The following is a 21,655-nucleotide window of genomic DNA, read 5'->3' as shown; positions in this document are numbered from 1 at the left end:
GATAACAAGGTTTAATTCTTAAAACATTTAATGAAAACATGTCTCAAAGATCTTTTCATAATATAAACAGGTATCCTAAATTTCCCACAGTATTTCTAAATGTAAAGACAAATTCAAGTCTGCCACCATAAATGTTCCTCCAATTCTGAAGAGTATGACGAAATGATATCTGCACTCACACATATAATGTTTCCATGGTTTAAACATGTGTTTTAAACACCTGCTTTTTCACTGGGAACTACTGCACTTGTTTTTTTATCATGTTCATTCGTGGTCTGCTGCTGTATCCCCGGGACAGTTAGCGCACAAGTCGTCTTCGTCTGTAAAAAATAAACATATATATTTTCATTATTTTCCAGCCTGAAGCAGTAGAGGAGTTTCAATATTCAGGAACCTTTTTTGATTGCACTTTCAGCTTTACAGCCAACACAATATATTCTTTAAAAATAAACAATGAAGCGCTTGTATCTAATGTGGGAATTTAATTCATATGATATAAGCAAGAACATTTTAGAGACTGTTAACAGAAGTCTTATTGAAAGTGTTTTAACTTTTAATATGTGTACATGGTAGGGGCACCTGGGGGCTATTATTATTTACGATGTGTTAACCAACCTGTGAAACCGCAGGCAAGTTTCCACATTTGTGGACAATAAAGATGATTATTATGAATAACGGCGATCTTTATTGTTATTATTCTTATTATTAATAATAAGAATAATAATAATTACATATCAAAAAAGGCAATAAAATCAACAATAAAACAACAGCCATGTTGTCATCACGCTTACCATTATAGGTGGTCCCACACCATATGCAGTAAAAATGGATTCCTCTCAAATAGGATGTCAAAATTTGTAGTTTGTCGAAGGACTGTAACAGAGAGGCACATTCATCACACTATATGCCAGCATATTAACTGTGCACTGGCAGGATCACATCATATCACTGAATTATCAAGGTAAACTAAATACTAACAGTTAATTCTACAATGTCCTCTTCCTCCTCCTCCTCCTCCTCCTCTTCCTTAAGACCATCTTCCTCGTCATCAGTCTCCACTGCTTTAGGCCAGTACCAGTCTTCCCTGGGAACAGTGATGCCCTGAAAAGAAATTCAGCCAAACGATTCACACACATGGAAAACCCCAAGTGCTGTTTCTATACTGTTGTAGAGTGAGTTTTTTGTTTTCTGCTTTAATGCATTTTTCTGGCATGTTTGTATTTATTATCACTGCAGAGAGACTGAATTGAGATCTGTGATGTACTGATGAGCCTGTGCTAAAGCCATAATTTCCCCAACCTTCTGACTGTCGAGCTGCTCACAGGCTCGCTGACTCCTTCTGAGATCTCCTTCAATCTTTCGCTCCTCTCTCTCTGTCCTTACTCTTGACCTGGAATGAAAAAGCACAGGAATACACACACACACACACACACACACACACACACACAGAATATGAAACGTTTGTATTAAAGGAGGGGACAATGTTAAGCGGCATAGTGCATCTCATATACAGCAAACGTCACCTAAAATCTTCCAGAGACTTTGTCTCATTCTGTTGTTTGGCTCGTACTTTCTGCTGATAATGTTCAAGTTCCTCCTCAGCTTTTCTTTTCTTCACCTCCTCCATTCCAATGCCACCTCTGTCTGATTTAGCACACAAAGAAAAGTACATTAATACTGTAAGCCATCTGTTGGATTGCCAAATACACTTAATACACTAAATTTAAAAATGTACAGCCTACCAGTTTTGACATTTAGAGGAATTGGATCAACCCTCCCTGCTCCTGAAGAGGTAACAGAGATACACATTAATACAGGCAACAAATTCAAAACAGATTGAAAATAAGATAAGTCGGTTAAGTAGAAACTTGCCTTTCTTCCCGAGGCCTTGGCCAGCTTTGTAACCCATTTTCTGCAGAAGTGCAAATCCCTTGTTCTCATTGCTAATGGAGTTTTGTAAAGCTGCCTCTCTACTTTCCTTCTCCTGCTCCTTGAAGGTCTTCTGACGGTTCTTGATGTTCGTCTCCTTTTGCTGTGTCTCCTTCTTCATCGCTTCTTTCACCCGCCTCACCATGCTGACACCTGGTTTCACATCTTGTCTGACAGACAGAAGAACATGGAGAAAGTTTGGGTTTGGGATAAGACAACAGTGACAGCTATTATGATAGCAAGGACTGTGAACTCCCACTTCTATATCTTCACAACTGACACTTCTTTAAAAATCCCAGAATTAACTTTAATTTTACAGGCTTGAAACCACAGGGCAATAAGCTAACATACATCATGGTTCCCAGAGTAACAATGTCGATACCCTCGGGTTTTAATATTAAAACCCTCAGGTTATTTTGTAATAACAGCAGAAACACAAAACGCTTACATTTTTGTGAGAAATGCATCAGACATATAGTCCTCTTCCTCATCAGACATTGTAGTGGCGCAAAATAGAAAAAAATATAGAAAAGGACAGCTACAGTGCTTATTCAATTATCCGGTTGTGCGTTTGTATTTTGCTTCGCCGATGTTTGGTCCGTTCAAACATATATTCCGAGTAGCTACAAGGTACAGAGTAAGTATACATTTCCGGTTGTTTTGAGAAATAATTCGGAAGAAGACATTTACTCTGAGTGCATAGAGACAACTGGAAAAACATCATACACATAATGTGAAACACGTTTTTCTTATTTATGTTAAAGCAGTATTTTCTGCACATTATTTCCTTGGTTTCACATCGGAGAAACTTTAATGCGACACCGCCGATACTCGTCGTCATTCATCCTGGGTTATCGAAACACAGGTAGGATGAACGATTTGGCTCAATATATTCAATGTTTCCAGAAGATGTTGTTGCCGAGGTGTTTTTGAACAGCTGGGTGCTTTAAAAGATGACATTAGATAGCTAACGCTCAGTTTGGGTGAGAGTGTGTAGCCGGAGTTTAGCTTGTTGCTCTTAGGAACTAACGTTAGCTAGCTTAGGTTGCTAACCAGCTCGCCTATCAACAGCTGGAGGCAGGCAGCTGTCAACACCGAACAGCAAAGTGTTAACGCGACACAGCTTTGATATTTTAGTTTGTTACATTGTATACGACAAATAAGCACGGATTTAAAAACGTCTAAAGCAGTGACAGCAGCTATAATGTTATAATAACAAATGTCTCTTTCACAAACCTAATAAAGTCATTGCAAGGACGCCAACGCTAAATGTCCACAGATCTGTAGTAACTCAGGTGCTGTGATAATGCTTTCTAGCTGATAATCTGATTGAATGAAAGGGCGAATATTAGAGAAGAGACTACTGACAAGGCACACCCCCTAATATAACCTTGCAGAGGCGAGGGTGTACAGCACTGTGGTAAAAGGTCCTCGCCATGGAGCTGGCTCACAGTCTGCTGCTCAATGAAGATGCCTTGGCCCAGATCACTGAAGCAAAGAGGCCTGTCTTCATCTTCGAATGGCTTCGCTTCTTGGATAAAGTGCTTGTGGCAGCAAACAGGGTGACTATTCAAATTTTGGCATCAGTTTCTCAGTGGGTTTCATTAGAAGCAGTTTGTGACTTTCTTGTGTGTTTGAATGGCAGGTGGATGTGAAGGAGAAGCAGAAGAAGCTGGTGGAGCAGCTGACAGGACTGATCAGCAGTGCCCCCGGACCGCCAACAAGAAAACTGCTGGCCAAAAACCTTGCTACCCTCTACAGCATTGGCGACACCTTCACCGTTTTCCAGACTCTGGATAAATGCAATGAGATCATCAAAAGCAAGGATGACACACCTGCATACTTGCCAACAAAACTGTAAGATCTCATTTAATTGCGGCAGTGTGTATTTTAGTTGGCTATTTTTTTAATGCAGTCATTGTGTATATACATATTCTGCTTGAGATTATACATTGAGATATAAACTGTTTAGCAGTGCTTTCAGCATTTCAGGCTTATACTGTAGGTCCATCTTCAAGGGTATTAGCAGTTAAGCCAAATGATAATCTGCAGAATGACATTTCATGTTTAAAAGGGGGGGATTAAGTGTACATGAGCAGATATTATGTTGCGTTTCTTGCTGGTATTAATGGAATCTAACAGTCGTTGAAGCTGCATCAGTGTTGTCCTGCAGGCTTCTATCCATCATTCTTTCAGATCTGCTTGTTTCTGTACAGACTCAGGTGGACTGAGAGCCACTGTGCTACTCCTGCAGTGTTTTAATGTAGATAATAATGTGTTTGGAGCTTTGAGATAAAATCAAACTCATGATGCCTGTTATTATGCTACTGTCATCGATCATCAATAAAATAAAAGCCAGTGTGAATGTTCTCAAAAAGAGACTAATGTAATGAATGTGAGAATATCTGGAATAAAAGGAAACCCACAGTTCAATTTCAAGAGATGATCCATTTTATAGGTTCATTTAAATGGTTCTGAGTTTGCATCTGATTATTGCATTGTTAATCAAATAATTTAAAGTGAACTATAACCTATACTTTCATTTTAATGCATACAGTAACTTTTCTTGCAGTGCTGCAGTGGCATGTGTTGGAGCTTTTTATGAGAAGATGGGCAGGATGCTGGGAAGCTCCTTTCCAGACACCATTAATAATCTATTGAAGGCATTAAAGAGTGCAGAGGTATGATTTTAAAGAGCACAACAGTGGGAAGTGGAATGCAGTTTTTCTTATAGCAGGAATGTGTTAGGTTAAATTGTATTTTGGAATATACGAACAGTAATGGATAACTAAAGAGATTTATTATTCAGAAACCGATTAATTAATTTAATTAATTTTCACCTTTACTTTGTTGCTCTAGTCCCAAGGCAGAGGGGAGATCCTTCTCAGCCTGCAGAAGGTGCTTAGTGGACTGGGTGGAGCTGCAGCCTCATGTCACAGAGATATCTACAAGAATGCCCGCTCTCTACTCACAGACAGGTCCATGGCCGTACGCTGTGCGGTAGCAAAGGTTGGGCTCAGAAAAATGTCTAATGGAGCTGTTAAGGAGTTAACAAAAGTATATTAGATTTAGTAGGTGTGGTCAAACAAAAGGAAACATCTTTATTATGCCCCATCCTGCTGAATAGTTGTCAAGGTTCTTACAAAGCAGCGACACGACACAACGTAGTGTAATGTTCAAACCTTTTCTCCCAAAAACAAACTTTGCCTCAAAAATGAGCACCTTTCACGTTCTTAATTTGTTAGGGTTTTGGGGGATCCCCCAGCAGTATCCAATACTGCACTCCTGTCATAAAGATAAAGGGACCAGATGATTTCTTGTGATCATTGTTTAGGCAACAATCCAATTTTTCCCTGTGGGAGATGAGTAATGCAAAGCCATGTCAGTAGGAACACTTTCCACCACTAGAAAAAAACCCCACCACTTATGGTCATATTTTTGCCATGTCGTGTATGGTGAAACTCAAATGTGTTGCGCAAATCTCCTCCCTGTTATGAAAGACGATTTCCTGTTTCGAAAACATGACAATTATACTATATATTGTACAAGTTGTGTGGCCAGAATATTGCAAAGATATGTATAAACTAAGCATCCATATCATTTGTATGCATCATGTGTATGTCTATAATGATATAGAGATGTTTCCTGTACATGCATAATGTTACTAACAGGACTCCGTCTTTATTCTTCTTGTCTGATCAGTGCCTGCTGGAGCTGCAGAATGAGGCAGTATTCATGTGGACCACAGAACTGGAGAATGTGGCCACTTTGTGTTTCAAAGCCTTGGAAGGATCTAACTATGGTGTTCGGGTAGCTGTGGCCAAACTGCTGGGGACAGTCATGGCCACTGCCCTGATGCCCAAACAAGCAGCTGGTAGGTTAAAGAGTTGATTTGTGCAGTTTATGTATGGCTACTTTCATATCAAGTGGACTAGCTCACCACTTTTGTTCGTCATAATCTCAATACTTTTCTTCCTCAGTGATGCGTCAGAATGTGAAGCGGGCCACTCTGGAGGAGGTGCTGGAGCTAATGGCCACAGGCTTCCTGCGTGGTGGATCTGGCTTCCTGAAGAGCGGAGGGGAGATGTTGAAGGGGGGAGGCTCTGTCAGCAGGGAGGTGCGGGTGGGCGTCACACAGGTGAGGTGAACTCTCAAACTTAAGCAGAATCTGAGCCTGCATTGTCGGATTCACTCGCTTCACACGTGATCTTTCTTCCACCTTCCTCAGGCCTATGTTGTGTTTGTGACTACACTTGGTGGTCAGTGGCTGGAGCGCAACTTTGCCACATTCCTGTCCCACGTTTTGGACCTGGTTTCTCACCCACGGGCCACACAGACACATGTTGAGGCTGTGTACTCGCGCCGCTGTGTCTCCTTCATGCTGCGCGCCACCCTGGGGGGCTTACTTGGAGAGAAAGCACAAATTGCAGCCGGCAAAGAAATCTGCCAAGCCATCAGCAAGCAAATGAGGGCTGTGGGTAAGGAGGATGGGGGGGAAATATCACGGTTCAGAGCATTACAGAGTAAGTACTCATCCATTATTATCACTTTTAATTCACCCTTCATTCAGTTTCTAAAATTCTTGCATGGTTGGCGCTTGAGGAGATGGTTTTTCTTTTCTCTCTTTAGTTGTGTGCGGAGATGGCTTTCCCTATTGCTGCTTTCTTTCTTGCTTTTGCCTTTTGCTTCTTTCCGATCACTCTCCTCTTTCTGTACATTTCTTTTTCACCACCAGCAGCAGCATCATAATGTCAAACATAACCTCAAACATTATCCATTGCCAGCTCAGCATTTGAGTTACTCATGCTTGCATTATTGCATAGCCTCCATGGCTGTTTGCCTGTGGATTCACATTCTGTTATTGCATTACAATCCCTAAGGAGAAGATAACATAACTCTTTCTGACTGTTGACATCTGGCTTACACCAGCAGAAAAACTGCATGTGCCACTAAATTCCCTGACGCATAGTAGGAACAAGCCATTTCCCCCCACAGCATCAAGACATAATATTTGCAAGTTTGTCCATCATTTGGTTTTATTGACTTCAGTTCCTTCAAATTTCCATTTTTTTCCTGCTTTACAACAACACATCAATCATTTTTATAATCACCTTTATCTAATTCAAAAAGGATGATTCTTACTCTGATTTGCTTTGCAACCTTTAAACTGATGTAAACTATGTCAAACATACATTCTTTTGTTCATACTGATGTTACAACGATGTTGAATGTCTGTGTCTCTTAAGACTCGGTCCTGGGCTCTTCACTATACTTGCTGCTTGTAGCTTTTCCAACCAGCTGGATCTGTGAGACTTCTTCAAATTTGACTTTGTGACATATCTATGCTAAAAGTAACTTGGGAAATGTTTCCTTGAGACATGATGGGAGTGGGACCTCCTAGTGTATGTCCCCCTTTGTATTCTACAGTCAGTTCACTCTATCCTAAGTTGTATGAGACAACATGACTGCCACAGTTTAAAAAGCAGCTTTAAATCTCTTCCTAGAGTCATTTAATTGACATTTTCCTTTCGTATGATCTGTCTTGACTGTTGCCTTTTTAAAGCTCTGAGGATTTAAGTTCATCAGACGCTTTTTTCAGCGATTTACTTGAAATCAGAATTCAGTGTTTTTTTATTTTGTCAAGTTTATCCTTTTAATATAACTCTAAGCATTGTTTCCTGTTTTGTGCCTTTCTTTGTATGAACAAAATCCCCAGAGCTCTGTGTTTGTGGCATATAGCAGCATGCTCCTCAGTATTTTGAAGGATTCTAGTGCTGTAGTTACAAACCTTTGCAGGTTGAGGATGTGTGACAGCAATACATGGACTAATGTGGCCAGCCAGGTTATTACAGTGTATTTTTTATGTGACATGTCAGGTTATAATTAACTTTGTAAATCTGACAAAAAGGACCTTGTTTTGAGAAAAATCTCAATCGAAGTTGCAATTCAGTGCAGGTCACCTTATCCATCAATGCTGCACGCATTCTGAATTAGTAACATATTATTATATTTTTTGGGATTTTTGATCTTGTTCAACTGGAAAATTTTTGCATTTTATGCTGACAAGCCCTTCTTGTTGGTTTCTCTTTCTCTGCCACATGCTTTTCCAGAGGCAGTTGTGAATGACATCAGTGGGGAGAACAAGGCAGGGGCAGCTGATGTCTCTGCCAGTCAGCATGTTATGGTGTGTGCCCTAAAAGAGCTGGGCAGTCTAGTTCAGAGCTTGAGTGCCACAGCTTCACCACTCATCCAGGAGCCTTCTATAGGTGAGATGCACAAAAGATCAAATGTGACATTCATTTCAGTGCTCTTAAGTTTCTATAAACCCCATATTTATCCAGACAGAGGGAATGAATTTAGGTTAATTCACAATTTAAAACATATTCCATGTCGTCCTCCCCAGGACTTCTTGAAACTGTGACCTCAGTGCTGCTGCACCCAAGCATGGCCGCTCGTTTGGCGGCTGCATGGTGCTTACGCTGTGTTGCTGTGGCGCTGCCCTATCAGTTGACCCCACTGCTGGATCGCTGTGCAGAGAGAATCAACAACCTGAAGAGTTCACCTGAGGCTGTGAGCGGCTACAGCTTTGCGATGGCTGCTCTGCTGGGAGGCGTACACCAGTGTCCACTGGGTATCCCCCACTCCAAGGGCAAGGTGAGTAGCCTCAGAATGTAATCTTATTGTTTCACTGTCCCTCTCCACGTATTTTAGCCCTGATTGACCTTCTGTTCCAGCTTCATTGATATCCCTGTATGGATTTAAAGATGGAAATTGTGAATTGTTCTTTTCTTGTAGTTGGTGGTGAGTATAGCTGAAGACCTCCTGCGCACAGCTGCTCAGAATAGTCGACTGTCCCTGCAGCGCACACAGGCTGGATGGCTGCTGCTGGGTGCCCTCATGACTCTGGGTGAGTCTCCCAGACATCTCTCTTATCTCTTTGCTTTGATTGGTCAATAATACCGTCTCCCTCTCACTCACTGACAACATTGTGCTTGTGCCCAGGTCCCTCCCTCGTGCGCTATCACCTTCCCAAGATGCTGCTACTGTGGAGGAATGTGTTCCCTCGCTCTCAGAAGGAGCTGGAGGCAGAAAAGGCCAGAGGAGACTCCTTCACCTGGCAGGTCACCCTGGAGGGCCGAGCCGGTGCACTGTGTGGTAAAGAGCCACACCTCCCTGTATACCTGCACATGCTCCGTAATGTCAGCAGACACAATTCTGACCAGCACTCCTGTTCCTTTCTTCTGTAGCCATGCGTAGCTTTGTGGCCCACTGTCCCGAGCTGCTTACAGAGGACGTGATCCGTAGACTGATGACTCCCATTGAATGTGCCATGACCATGATGTCTCAGTGAGTGTGATGAGTGTGAAGTATGATTGTGTGTTGACGATACAAAGACAGAGAGGTTTTTTGTCTTTGTTGCAGGATTCCAGGACTTTGGTACACACAGTTTAGTCATGTGTGATAACTATTTCTAATGATTGTAATGTTTCCTCCTTCTGTCAGTGTCCCTGCCATCATTAAGGTCCACGGTGCTCACCTGAAAGCAAGTGCAGCAATGGTGAGGCTCAGGTTGTACGACATCCTGGCTTTATTGCCTCCCAAGACCTATGAAGGTAACACAGTCACTTCTGCTTTTTTTTCACAGAAGAAGAAGAAGGAGGAAATGTATGGTGTTTTTAAAAGCGGTAATCTTCTTGTGCAGGCAGCTTCAACGCCCTCCTGAGGGAGCTGGTGGCAGAGTTCACTTTGACTGACAACTCGGCCAACACTACCACCTCCTTGCTGCGCTCTCTCTGTCACTATGACGACAGTGTGCTCATGGGTTCCTGGCTACAGGAGACAGACCACAAGTCCATAGAGGATCAGGTGAGTAAAGTCATCAATCATCATATAATATTACTATATATTCTACAACATTCTACAATCTACAACAACTATCTACAATTAACATTATCCATTATTGTCTGATGTCTTGGTCACTGTTGATACCACTATGCGATTGTTCCTAAACAGCTGCAGCCCAACAGTGCGTCTGGCAGCGGAGCTCTGGAACACGATCCCTCCTCAATCTACCTGCGTGTCCCTGTAGGCGAGGCCATCCCCGGGCCTCTCCCTTTGGGTGTGTCAGTCATCGATGCTTCAGTGGCTCTGTTTGGTGTGGTTTTCCCCCATGTCTCCTTCAAACACAGGTGAGAAGTTTAGTTGTTGCAGTGGAGATTGTAATATTTGCAACATGCCAACATTTTGCATGATCTTATCTTTTTGTGCTGTGTCTGTTCTCTTGTTAGTTTATTATGTATTTACAGAATGCTCACTGTTGCACTGTTGCAAGCTCCTTGTGGAATGCTTGTTTGTAATAAATTATACCTGACTTTGTATGATTCAGGCTGCAGATGCTAGACCACTTTGCAGAGTGTATAAAACAGGCTAAAGGAGTCCGACAGCAGGCAGTCCAGCTGAACATCTTTACTGCAGTGCTTAGTGCCCTCAAGGTGAGAGAACTTGCTTCATATCCTCTTAACACAGGAATATCAAGTTTCATTATTCAGGTCTTGAGAAATAATGTCTCTTCCTTCCTGACTGAAGGGTTTGGCTGAGAACAAGAGTACTCTGGGTCCTGAGGAGGTGCGTAAGTCGGCCCTGGCCCTGGTGATGGGAGCATTGGACAATCCCAACCCCATCCTGCGGTGTGCTGCTGGAGAGGCCCTGGGCAGGATGGCTCAGGTGGTGGGAGAGGCTACCTTCATCGCCAGAATGGCACAGACCAGCTTTGACAAGTAAGCTTTTCATATCTGTATTACCTTGTTTTTTTTTCTTTATTCTCTCTTTATTTTGTTATTTCTCCTGTTAAGATCATGGCAGACTTGGTCTTTATTGTAGGTCAAAGATGTTTTCAGGAAGATAGAAGATTAAGTCTTTGATTGTCCTCATAATCGATCTAGCTTACCTCTTCATCTTTGGCTTTAATCATGTGATCCATAGCTCTCTTCCTCCTCCGTTTTCAGGCTGAAGTCGGCCCGTGATGTAGTATCAAGGACGGGCCATTCACTGGCTCTCGGCTGTCTGCATCGATACGTTGGAGGAATTGGCTCAGGCCAGCACTTAAAGACCAGTGTCAGCATCCTATTGGCTCTGGCCCAGGATGGGTCCTCTCACGAGGTCCAGGTAAAGTGTATTACTCCGGAGAAATTAATTTTAAAATTCATTCATAGCTGAATGAGAATAGGAGAGTTGGAGTGGTCTGTACTCTAAACGTCTAAACTGGATTATAGTTTTATAGTTTTCCTTGAATTAACATTTGTTTGTTAAGCTTTTTTTCGTCATTTATGCTTTACACATTACTAATTCAGATATTCTCCATCCATTTTTTTTAATCAGACATGGGCTCTGCACTCTCTGGCTCTGATTGTGGATTCTAGTGGTCCCATGTACAGAGGCTACGTGGAGCCTACACTGTCCCTGGTGCTCACCCTGCTCCTCACTGTGCCCCCGTCTCACACAGAGGTGCACCAGTGTTTGGGCCGCTGCCTGGGAGCTCTCATCACCACCGTGGGACCAGAATTACAGGGTAACTGTGGCAGAAGCAAAACCTCAAACCTTGCTGTATTACTCAGACGCTCTCATTTGACTTGCATTTCTTTTAAAGCCTTGTCAATGTAATATACCTTTCCTGGCCAACAGGTGGCAGAGCAATCAATTTTAACCCAGTACAGGTTACTGAAGCAGACTTGAGAGATCTTTCCTTAAACTGGTAAAAAAAGATGCAGTTTCTTTTTTTTCTCTCTTCCTAATCGGTGTCATTGGATTTGCTAGGAAATGGAGCCACTATCTCCACCATCCGCTCGTCCTGCCTGGTCGGTTGTGCCATAATGCAGGACCACTCTGACTCCCTTGTGCAGGCAGCTGCCATCTCATGTTTGCAGCAGCTGCACATGTTCGCTCCACGCCATGTCAACCTGTCCAGCCTGGTGCCCTGTCTCTGTGTAAGACATATTCAGTTTCAGACTACAAGTACGGTAGTTATAGTTTGTCTTAATCTTAATCCCAATGTCCTACTGTACTATGGGATCCCTGCAGGTGCACCTATGCAGCTCTCACCTGTTGCTGCGTCGTGCTGCCGTGGCCTGCCTGAGACAGCTCGCTCAGAGAGAGGCTGCAGAGGTCTGTGAGTATGCCATGAGCCTGGCAAAGAGAGCAGGAGACAGCACTACAATCAGTGAGTAAAAACTCTGAACCTGACAAGAGCATTCTGTTTATTCAGTATACCTCAGTGAGACACTGTGATTCTTACTGTGTTGACTTTGTCTCTGGTTTAGATCTGAACATCACAGAGACCGGTCTGGAGGGCGTTCTGTTTGGCATGCTGGATCGGGAGACAGACAGGAAGCTGTGTTCTGATATCCATGACACACTGGGCCACATGCTGTCATCTCTTGCTGTGGAAAAGCTTTCTCATTGGCTGAAACTCTGCAAGGATGTCCTGGCAGCTACTACAGGTAAATCTATCATGTTACAATTTACTGTCTCTTAAGGAAAAAAAACCAACATAAAAACAGAGTATCATACAGCAGTCAAGTAAAGTTTATTTCTAAATCCCTTATCAGTTTAAATGTTTTGTTTTCATGTTAGAAACTTTCATAGTGTCAGTCATTCCTCTCTAGTAAAGCAAAAACAAGCACAAACAGTGAAGTGGGCAATACTAGACGTGGTGGACTAAATCTTCTCTTTTAAATCCTTGTGTCGTGAATGTGTCCGTCTCCTCTTTCAGATGTAGGAGGAGCCGTTGTATTCGAGGTGGAAAAGGACGAGGAAGACTCTGAGAAAAAAGACGAGATGGACGATGACACCATGTTCACAGGCCTGGGCGATGATGACAAGTCCAAGCCCTCTGTGGCGCCGCGCTGGGTGACTCGGGTATTTGCCGCGGACTGCTTGTGCCGCATCATCCTGCTGTGCGAGAATGACAAAGCGCACTTTGACCTGGCAGCTGCCCGCTCTGCGCAAGCCAAGAACCCCAAAGGTATCATTCACCGCGCTGCCAGAGCAGAGTAGCTCAGAGTTCACGTCAAGGATTTGTGATTGATTTATGCCACCTGTGATCTCTTGTTTGTGCTTTAAATCAATTAGTCATATACCAACATTTAAACTGTTTACATAGAGCATAAGTAACAGATATTCTGCCAGCCAATAGTCCAGCTTGTTTGTTTAGCACAGACTGTTGAGGTTGCTTGAAAATTAAATGTAAATTTGAGGGTTTTTTTTATTCATATATCTTTTTGCGACCTCCAGGCAGCTCAAATGTGAGCTGCTGACACGCTCATTCGTGTGCTTTTATGTAATATTGGAACAAAGCTAGTGATGAGTAAGCAAAGTGGGAGGGATGTGACCTATAGAGGAGCCAGTATCTATATAAGCACCTCCGAAATAAGGAAGTAGTAATAGCACAGTGTAGTGATTTTGCAGCTCTGGAAGCAGCTAAACCAAATTTAGTGACTGGGATTGAGTGGATGGTTGGACTGCATGTTGTATGTGTCCAACTAATCCCTTGAAAGGTGCACTTCAGCTAAAACTCAATTAAGTCTTAGCCTCAAGGTCGATATAATTTCTTTTGAGTCACTGTGAGCACACACGGAAACTCTAAAAACTGATTTGTTGTGTCCATTTAGTCTTCAATTCAGGAAGGAAGGTGTTACAAGCAAACAGAGAGACCTTGGAGGAGGCAACAATTGTACCCTCTTGCTGACGTGCAACCCATCATCAAAGGATTACTAAAGCAAATATTAAATAATGACTGGCAAATGCTGAAATGAACAGAAGTCTGTTATATCTTCCACTTTCTGACTGATTTAACGTGGCGGCTCACTGAGGCCCCATCCCTTATGACGACTATGAGTGCATTTCTATGCCTCACACAAGCCTTGTTTTTCCTCCCATCTCTGTTCATCCAGGAGATCAGTTGGTGCTCCATTTGTCTGACCTCATCCGCATGGCCTTCATGGCGGCCACAGACCACAGTAACCAGCTTAGGATGGCTGGACTTCAGGCTCTGGAGGACATCATTAAAAAGTTTGCGTCCGTACCAGAGCCTGAGTTCCCAGGGCATGTTATCCTGGAACAGTACCAGGCCAATGTGAGTCAAAAACACACCGAATTGCATTATGCGGCAAAAGTCCAAGATTAATAGTGACATAGCAAATGTGAAACAAATTGCAGAAGTGAACTTTGTACCGATCATGTGTGCATTTAGGTCGGAGCTGCCCTCAGACCTGCTTTTTCACCTGATACACCATCTGACATAACAGCTAAGGCCTGCCAGGTAAGTGTTTTACCAGCTTAATTGATTGAATACCTTTCACTTCATAGTCCTGTTTATGCATTGCAGAAATGCAGAGATGCTATTAGCACCTAGCAGCCAGCCAGCTCTGCTTGTACTGTAACATTCGTTCCAACAGCCTAACATTCTGAACAGCCCTTACATATATTTATATATTTTGATGATGTTGGAGGCTTTTGTAGCAATGCTACTGCAATAACAGCCAATTACCGCTGCACAGTGAGTCATCATCCCCTTAGAAGCCAGCAGTGTCAAATTGACTTATTGTTCTTTGACTTATTTGACTGATGTGAAGAATGAGTGACAGTGGAAAATAACAAACATGCCTGTCAGCAGTATTCTTAAAAAAACCCTTTCTCTCTGACACCCCCCCTCTGTGTGTCTGGCTTAGGGCTTTTGCCCACTGAGACTATTTCTGTTCTTTCTGAAGACCGGAAACTCGATCTCAGGGTTTCTCTCTTCTAAATAGAATGAGTGCATTTGCATCATAACACATTTATTCCTTTAAAGAAGCCTTCTCACACTGCTGCCCTCGGCTGCCTGACACTCTTAACAGCAGTTCACCTCAGAATGATGTAATCTTATAAATGTCTGCTCCACTTGTGCAGCCCTAATACATCAGTCCTGTTTATTAATAACTGTTCTCTGACACCCCCACCCCCTTTAATGTTTAATCAACCTTTAACGCTCTGTTATGTAATGTGGGTTTTCAATTTTTCTCAAGCCTTGTAAGAGAAGTAATAGCTTAAAGGCCGTGGGTGCTGTCAATTAGTTTCACCATTTATCACCTTGACCCCTCTGTGACTACAGGTGTGCAGCACGTGGATTGGTAGTGGCGTAGTCAGTGACCTCAATGACCTGCGGCGAGTCCACAACCTGCTTGTATCGTCGCTGGACAAGGTGCAGGCTGGGAAGGGCTCTTCCAGTCAGCTGTACAGCGAGAGTGCCACCACGATGGAGAAACTGGCTGTGCTGAAGGCATGGGCTGAGGTGAGACTGATCCTGATCAGCACTGCCCTGTATTTGTTATACTACAAATGATGCACATAATAAATCTGACTGTACACACTGGCTTTCTTTCTTTCACAGGTGTATGTGGTGGCGATGAAGATCAAGAAAGAGGCCGAGTCTAAGCCTGCCAAACCAGTCCGAAGTGGAGACGACGACGAGGATGAGGACGATCTGGGTGCCGATGTGCTTCCACCTGACAGCCTCATCATTCTGGTGCAGCCAGAGCTGCCCTCGCTGAGCCGCCTGTGGCTGGCCATGCTGCGAGACTACGCTCTGCTCACTCTGCCTGCTGAGTTCTCCAGTCAGCTGCCCCCTGACGGTACAAGACAAGATATTTGCCTACCAAATGCAGAATGTAATCTTGAAATGTTTTATTTCCAATGGAACGTTTTCTACTTTTCCCTGTTTTATTTGACGTCTGCATCAAATCTCTTCAGATGCATGGACACGTGTATTTGTAAACAATTCAAGTAAAACAAGTCCATTCTGTCTGTGTTCAGGTGGAGCGTTTTATACTCCAGAGACTATAGACACAGCAAGGCTCCACTATCGCAGTTCGTGGGCCCCCGTCCTGCATGCTGTGGCCCTGTGGCTGAGCAGCACTGGGTTTGGAGTTGGTGAAGAGAAAGAAGAGGTCCCCTCAGCTCTCTCCAAGGCTCCTGCCCTCCCTCAAGGCGCCTCCTTCACCACAAAGACCTTTGAGGAGTCGGTCGAAGACAGGATGCATCTAATGTTGGGTAAAGAGACACACATACATTTGTTGTATATAGTATTCATGTTACTGTGTCTTTGTTCCTCATGAACACCTCAATAAGATTCAGATGTATCATTAGTTTTGGGGTTTTTAGGTATTATACAGAGAAAAGACACCAGTCCTTTACCTACTGAAGTGTCATATCCTAAAAAAATATCCCCCCTAATATGTGAATTCTTCTAAAAGCATATCACAAATCACCGGATTGTCTTACAAGAAGCAAGGTGGCACACTTTTTCATAGCAGCCGCTTTTTGTTTACAGCCATGAATCCGCCTCGCATCAGCCGACAGTGAAAGGGTGGTGGCGGATAGAACAAGACAGAATAGCGTGGACACACCCTAAGTGCATTTTTGTGTTCTGTCTCTCAGGTGTCAGTATAGAGTTTCTTTGCTTCCCCCGGCCTGAGGAGCCCATTGAACATGTGATGTCCTGCCTGCAGGCCCTGTTCACTCTGCTGGAATCTCCATGTGCAAAGACCCATATCGCAGAGGACCAGGTAAAGGCACAAGTCAGAGTGTCGAAATGACATTTGTAAGTTAGAGAGACGTGGTGAAAGATTTGTACCACTATCCTAGAATTTGAAATTTGTTTAAAAATGTTATACTGAATTAAACAGAAACAGAATTTGGATTTGCTCATTTGGATTTTGGAAGCTGTTTTTTAAAACTTCAATTTGCAATTAAAAAACGTTATTACTGTCAGATGTTAACAGAAATTCAAGCACTACATAAACCGAAATTACACATTCAACTGACAGAGTGTGAGTTCCCGTGGGTGGCTTTGTTGATGGCAGATCAAATAATAAACAGTGGATTTTAAGCATGGCCTCTGTTATTTACACCTTGCAGTAGTTATTTCATTGGTCTAGTTCAAGTGATATATTTAACAGTGACTGATCACCACCTTAGTGCAAATATTGGGTAAATACGACAGGGTCATGTGATATTTACTGACTTTACAAAGTGACGAGGATCGCTTCAATGCTCCCTTAAACAATTGTTTGCCCCACAATGGATCATGGGATACTGAGGGCTTCAAAGGACACATAGATTATGTCCTACAAATTCAGAAAAAAGAAGGTTGTGTTTCTCGGCTGCATTTGATGGAGCCTTTGAAATGGGACAGGTCTTTGTCGGCCCTATGACGCATTCTGTCTAGAAGTGTAGACTTCAGAGGATCCAGCCCCTTAAATTGGGACACAGCATGCTGCTGCTGCTGCACTATCATTACAGTCTTCTGTCACAGACTAGAACCACATACTATACTCTGCTTCACAGTGGCATTACTGTAAACGTTATTTCTGTTGTAGCTGCTGGCAGTGGAGCTCCTGAACGTGCTCCACAGGCTGCTGCTGACCCGAGATCCTCCTGCTGTACAGCTCCAGGTCACTGCTGTCGTACAGGAGACCATCAGAGCTGCACAGGACCATCTGCAGCAACAGAGGACCAGCAAGGGTAAGGAACCAGCACATTCTACAGGCTCAGCCTTGTTTCCATTATATTACACATGAAACACTGTTATATTCTGAAAACACAAAACTCACAGTGCTAATTTGCTTCATGGAACGATGACTGAACCAAAGAGTGTTAATAACAACATTGAGTCAGTTAAGTTTTATATTCATAGTAGTGTTGTTTCAATTATGTGGTTGTTTGATTGATCTAGGACATGTTTTTTGGCTTAGGCAAAGAGGAAGAAGGCGAGAAAGACTCTCAGCCCAGCCTAGGGGAAGGAGGAGACACAGGAGAGCTCGTCCCTGGCAGGTCTCTGGTGTTTGCAGCCATGGAGCTGCTCGTGTTCATCCTGGTCCGCCACTTACCACAGCTTAATACACGTGTGAAGGAGTCGCCCAGCCATGTGCCACACAGGCCTCGGCGGCTACCCGAAGAAAGTGCACGCCTGGTGGCACACACAGTTTCCATCCTGGCAGGACTGCCCTCGCTCTGCACTCCTGCTGGTGAGGCCCGAGGCAAACTGCTACCACACACACACACACCATGCAAAATATGAAAAAAGACAAATCTGTACAATCACGCTACACATTGATGTCTCTGTTGCAACTTGGATGTTTTATTTAGAACTATTGGCCTGCTTGCCCTGCATTGTTCAGGTTTGCGTATGCTAGTGATAAATTATACTCAGTGATGAGGTCTTTGTGCCCTCCAATGAGCAAATGCTATTATAAACTGCCATATGCATTTGTGCGAAATTAAGTATGAATATTATTAGCATAGCAATGTGGCATTCACTATGAAATTATTTTTTTTCTTTTCACATTTTCAGGAAGCATGACCATCCTACCTACAGTACTCTTCCTAATCACGGGGGTGCTGCGGGAAACTGCAGTTAAGACTGCTGACAACTCGGTGCCTGTGCCCGTGTCAGCTGCCCTGCAGGGCATCAAAACCATCATCACCTCCCCACTGGCCCGGGTGGAGAGCATGCAGACACAGTGGACCGGCCTCGTGAGGAGCAGCCTGGCATCTGTGCTCGAGCACTCACAGCCAGGTACGCAAAAACTCTGTGGACAAGAAAACAATATGACATCATTATTCACTGACAGTGTGCATGCTTGTTTGTGTATTCCTGTAGATGAGTCCAGGCCTGACATGGACGAGGTCAGTATGTTGACGGCGATCACACTTTTCCTGCTGTCTGCCAGCGATGAACTTATAGGAGTAACCGTCCTGCAGAGGGGCTGCATGGACCGCTTCCGAAATGCCCTCAACTCTAGTGATCCCTGGGTAAGCACCTATGTAGACAAACTCAGCGGAAGCATGAGAATCTCAACCTGGACAAACATTGAATGCCCAATCAAGAGTTGCATTAGACCTTCCAGACATGTGTGGCCAATTTAAGTGAGTGATTTCATTCTTTTTGCCACAGGTTCAGGCGCGGTGTTACCAGCTGCTGTTGTCAGTGTTTCAGCACTCCAGCCGTGCCCTGTCTACTCCGTACATCCATGCTCTGGCTCCGCTCATGGTGGAGAAGCTGAAGGCAGTGGAGCGCAGTCGGCCAGGGACTGCTGCCGAGCTGCAGGCTGTGCAGGAGGGCATCAAGGTCTTGGAGAATCTGGTCGGCATGGGTGAAGAGCAGAACCGTGAGTATTCCTCTACCTAATGGACCACTAAAGTGCTGTATTTGTTCCATTAAAGTGTTGAGCTCCATTAAAGGAGGTCTCTTAAAGTATTTAGCTCAGTGCCTTTTTGGATGTGTGCTGTCAAAGATCACGGCAGTAGAGCATTACTGCATTATATGTTATATTTAGAATCCCTGCACTGTTTTACGCTCATTTTTACTATTGATTTCAACATTATGCTATATTATATATTCTATATTATTTATTCAAATTTATAAATGTAATATTTTGTTTCCTCAATTATCTTGTTCCTGTTTATTCTTGTTTTTATTTCCCATGTGAAGCAAACTGCACTGTATTTGAGTTATATTAAACTGTGATGTATTGTAGTTTAGTCCATGTTTGGTGTTCAAACTGATTACATATTAATGGATTGATTTATTTTAGATTTATTATATTTAGGGCTGCAACTGCCGGTTATTTTCATGATTAATCGCCCATTTTGACCCATGCAATATCAGTAAACAGTAAAAAATATGCATCGCAATTTCCCAGAATACATGGTGACGTCTTCAGAAGTCTTATTTTGTCCGACCAACAACATTCAGTGCTGTAATGTAAGACAAGGAAAAGCAGTAGTAGTAAATAAGTTGTCCAGCCACGCAGCATCAAAATTGCCTCATTTCACTCTAATGTATATGTCTGTTTATTTCTTAAATCTGGCACATACAAATAAATAATTAATCCAAAATTGAACACCTAGCATTCCTCAATGAGCTTGGTATGTATAGTCACACAGGTATATTAAAGACACTCTCACACACTGTATCTGAGCTGCATATTCTATTATTTGGCTTATTCTGAGCTACATTTGACAGTGTGATGAATTGATCTGCCAGAGCCTTTCGGTAATCACTGTCTCATATATCTGGTCTAGGAGCATTGGATGGGATTTGTGGCCTCAGTTCCATTTGTGTTCAGTGCAGTTAAACTCCAGTCCTAATTAGTTTTGCTGTCGGTGATGATTTTTTTTAATGTCTCATTGTTTTTATGTGTTTTAATAGGGGTGCAGTTGCTGGCTCTTCTTGTACCAACTCTAATCTCCTACCTTTTGGATGAAAATGCCATCTCTTCAGCACCCCAAGTCTCCAAAGGCCTGCATGATTTTGCCCTTCAGAACTTAATGCGGATTGGCCCCCTCTATCCAGCTGCCTTCAAGATAGTAATTGGTGCAGCACCTGAGCTTAAAATCCGTCTGGAATCTGCTATACGGGCCAACCAGGCCAGCAGCAAAGCCAAAGCTGCAGCCAGGCAAGCTCAGCCGACTGTGCAAGCTGCACCGACCATCAAACTCAAGACGAGCTTCTTCTGAACTGAAAAAATGCACTGTACACTCTCACAGACTAATTTAATGTAGTCCTCTTTGGTTTGGTTCGTTTTCTGTCAACAGAGTACCACATGTCATGTCTGTATCAACTACAGTTTTCTTAAGTGTATTTATTTATTCTTTGTTTTGGATGTATGAGAACTCTTCTTGAAGTCAAGAAGGCATTTATGTAAATATCATTAAAAAGCCTTTGAATGTTCACTTAAAAAAAAAGCTCACTTTAAAATCTGTAGGAACATATTGATTGTGTGAATGTATCATTTCTGGACTTGATGCACATTTATAAAGGGAGACAATTTACATTTTTATTTTTTCAGTAGGTTCTTTTTTCCTGATCTTGTCCCTTTTGTCTGGCCATCATCCCTTACTCTCCAAAAGTTGGTGTGTGCCATTTTTCTCTGTGATTTTGCTTCACCATGAGCATGGCAGTTATTTTTTTCCTCTAAATTCCAATCATGCATGTTTGTTTAATGGAGCAGGTTTATTATATGGCCTTAGGGTCTGCTGGTTGTTACTGATGGTTGTTTTTTTATTTTAAAATGGTGTTTTGCTCTTAAATTATGTTGTAAACATTCCTACTACATGTTCTTAAACATAACTGAGAAATTACTGTTGATCATTATTTTGAGCCCAGAAAGAGATTTTATTTGAACTCTGAATATTAAATTGCAGAAACTGGAATTCTCACTGACAGTTAATTGGTCTGCTGATAATTGGGAAGGATACTACATCATTTATATGTGCTGCATATCATACAGATTGTTGTATTGCTTTTAATTTTTGATTCATATCTATGTGTAATAGCTACATGAATGGGTGAGGATCAGCTGTCATCATAAATTGGCAGATTTGTTGAAATGGCTCAAAGTGATATTCCACCCTCCTTTCTTTGAAATGTGAATAAAGTTGCTTTGACCTCACTGTGTCTGTAGTTAGTCACACATTTTTAGCTGATGGTTGAACCCAGTTTGGGGAATAAATACTGACACACAATCTGTAGCAGAATGTATAACAGATGTTACCTCTCTGATAAAATAAACAAGGAGTGTGTTTCCTCCGGGAAGTCTGGGCAATCGAATCGAGCGCCCCCAGCCAACACGCTGTGGGCGTGGCCGTTACTGACGTCATTCAATGACAGCTAGCTGTCAGAAAGTGAGTT

At 42.8% G+C, this 21,655-nt stretch overlaps 2 protein-coding genes across 6 annotated transcripts; one reads left to right on the top strand and one right to left on the bottom strand.

Annotated features, from left to right (window-relative positions):
- Positions 1-47: 47 nt before the first annotated feature.
- gpatch11 (G patch domain containing 11) lies at positions 48-2,479 on the bottom strand. 4 transcript variants are annotated; one of them, XM_070916273.1, is made up of 8 exons: positions 2,378-2,479; positions 1,873-2,099; positions 1,739-1,784; positions 1,524-1,640; positions 1,300-1,390; positions 991-1,101; positions 792-873; positions 48-320 (listed from the first exon to the last, which is right to left on the bottom strand). In XM_070916273.1, exons 1-8 carry the CDS (start codon positions 2,425-2,427, stop codon positions 265-267), a joined length of 780 nt encoding a protein of 259 aa, XP_070772374.1. In that variant the 5' UTR covers positions 2,428-2,479; the 3' UTR covers positions 48-264. The 4 variants fall into 4 exon arrangements, with proteins under 4 accessions (XP_070772374.1, XP_070772376.1, XP_070772375.1 ...); XM_070916275.1 differs by having other exon boundaries at positions 1,524-1,638; positions 1,743-1,784; XM_070916274.1 differs by having other exon boundaries at positions 1,739-1,781.
- An 886-nt stretch (positions 2,480-3,365) lies between these two features.
- Positions 3,366-21,416, top strand: heatr5b (HEAT repeat containing 5B). Of its 2 annotated transcripts, none has more exons than XM_070915650.1 (35): positions 3,366-3,491; positions 3,575-3,786; positions 4,502-4,610; positions 4,789-4,938; positions 5,632-5,803; positions 5,910-6,067; positions 6,158-6,407; positions 8,040-8,195; positions 8,333-8,583; positions 8,725-8,836; positions 8,932-9,084; positions 9,177-9,276; positions 9,433-9,542; positions 9,632-9,795; positions 9,943-10,118; positions 10,316-10,421; positions 10,516-10,706; positions 10,935-11,094; positions 11,308-11,497; positions 11,743-11,912; positions 12,007-12,145; positions 12,246-12,425; positions 12,698-12,949; positions 13,878-14,059; positions 14,177-14,245; positions 15,074-15,253; positions 15,353-15,593; positions 15,775-16,011; positions 16,399-16,526; positions 17,340-17,484; positions 17,721-17,987; positions 18,314-18,524; positions 18,594-18,774; positions 18,917-19,130; positions 20,174-21,416. In XM_070915650.1, exons 1-35 carry the CDS (start codon positions 3,366-3,368, stop codon positions 20,479-20,481), a joined length of 6,150 nt encoding a protein of 2,049 aa, XP_070771751.1. In that variant the 3' UTR covers positions 20,482-21,416. The 2 variants fall into 2 exon arrangements, with proteins under 2 accessions (XP_070771751.1, XP_070771749.1); XM_070915648.1 differs by having other exon boundaries at positions 12,007-12,149; positions 12,205-12,425; positions 18,314-18,538; positions 18,623-18,774.
- Positions 21,417-21,655: the final 239 nt, after the last annotated feature.

Source organism: Enoplosus armatus, chromosome 12 (genome assembly GCF_043641665.1).
Source record: "Enoplosus armatus isolate fEnoArm2 chromosome 12, fEnoArm2.hap1, whole genome shotgun sequence".
Taxonomy (NCBI): Eukaryota; Metazoa; Chordata; class Actinopteri; order Centrarchiformes; family Enoplosidae; genus Enoplosus; species Enoplosus armatus.
This window is presented reverse-complemented; position numbering and strand designations above follow the sequence as displayed.

Bases quoted from the DNA above. Each gene is read 5' to 3' on its own strand.
- gpatch11 (XM_070916273.1), bottom strand. From the start codon at position 2,427: ATGTCTGATGAGGAAGAGGACTATATGTCTGATGCATTTCTCACAAAA. The intron at 1,785-1,872 runs GCAAGTTTCTAC...TTACCTCTTCAG, and splicing joins CCAAGGCCTCGGGAAGAAAG to GAGCAGGGAGGGTTGATCCA. The intron at 321-791 runs GTAAGCGTGATG...TATTTTTTACAG, and splicing joins GTGTGGGACCACCTATAATG to ACGAAGACGACTTGTGCGCT.
- heatr5b (XM_070915648.1), top strand. From the start codon at position 3,366: ATGGAGCTGGCTCACAGTCTGCTGCTCAATGAAGATGCCTTGGCCCAG. The intron at 4,939-5,631 runs GTTGGGCTCAGA...TTGTCTGATCAG, and splicing joins TACGCTGTGCGGTAGCAAAG to TGCCTGCTGGAGCTGCAGAA. The intron at 9,796-9,942 runs GTGAGTAAAGTC...GTTCCTAAACAG, and splicing joins ACAAGTCCATAGAGGATCAG to CTGCAGCCCAACAGTGCGTC.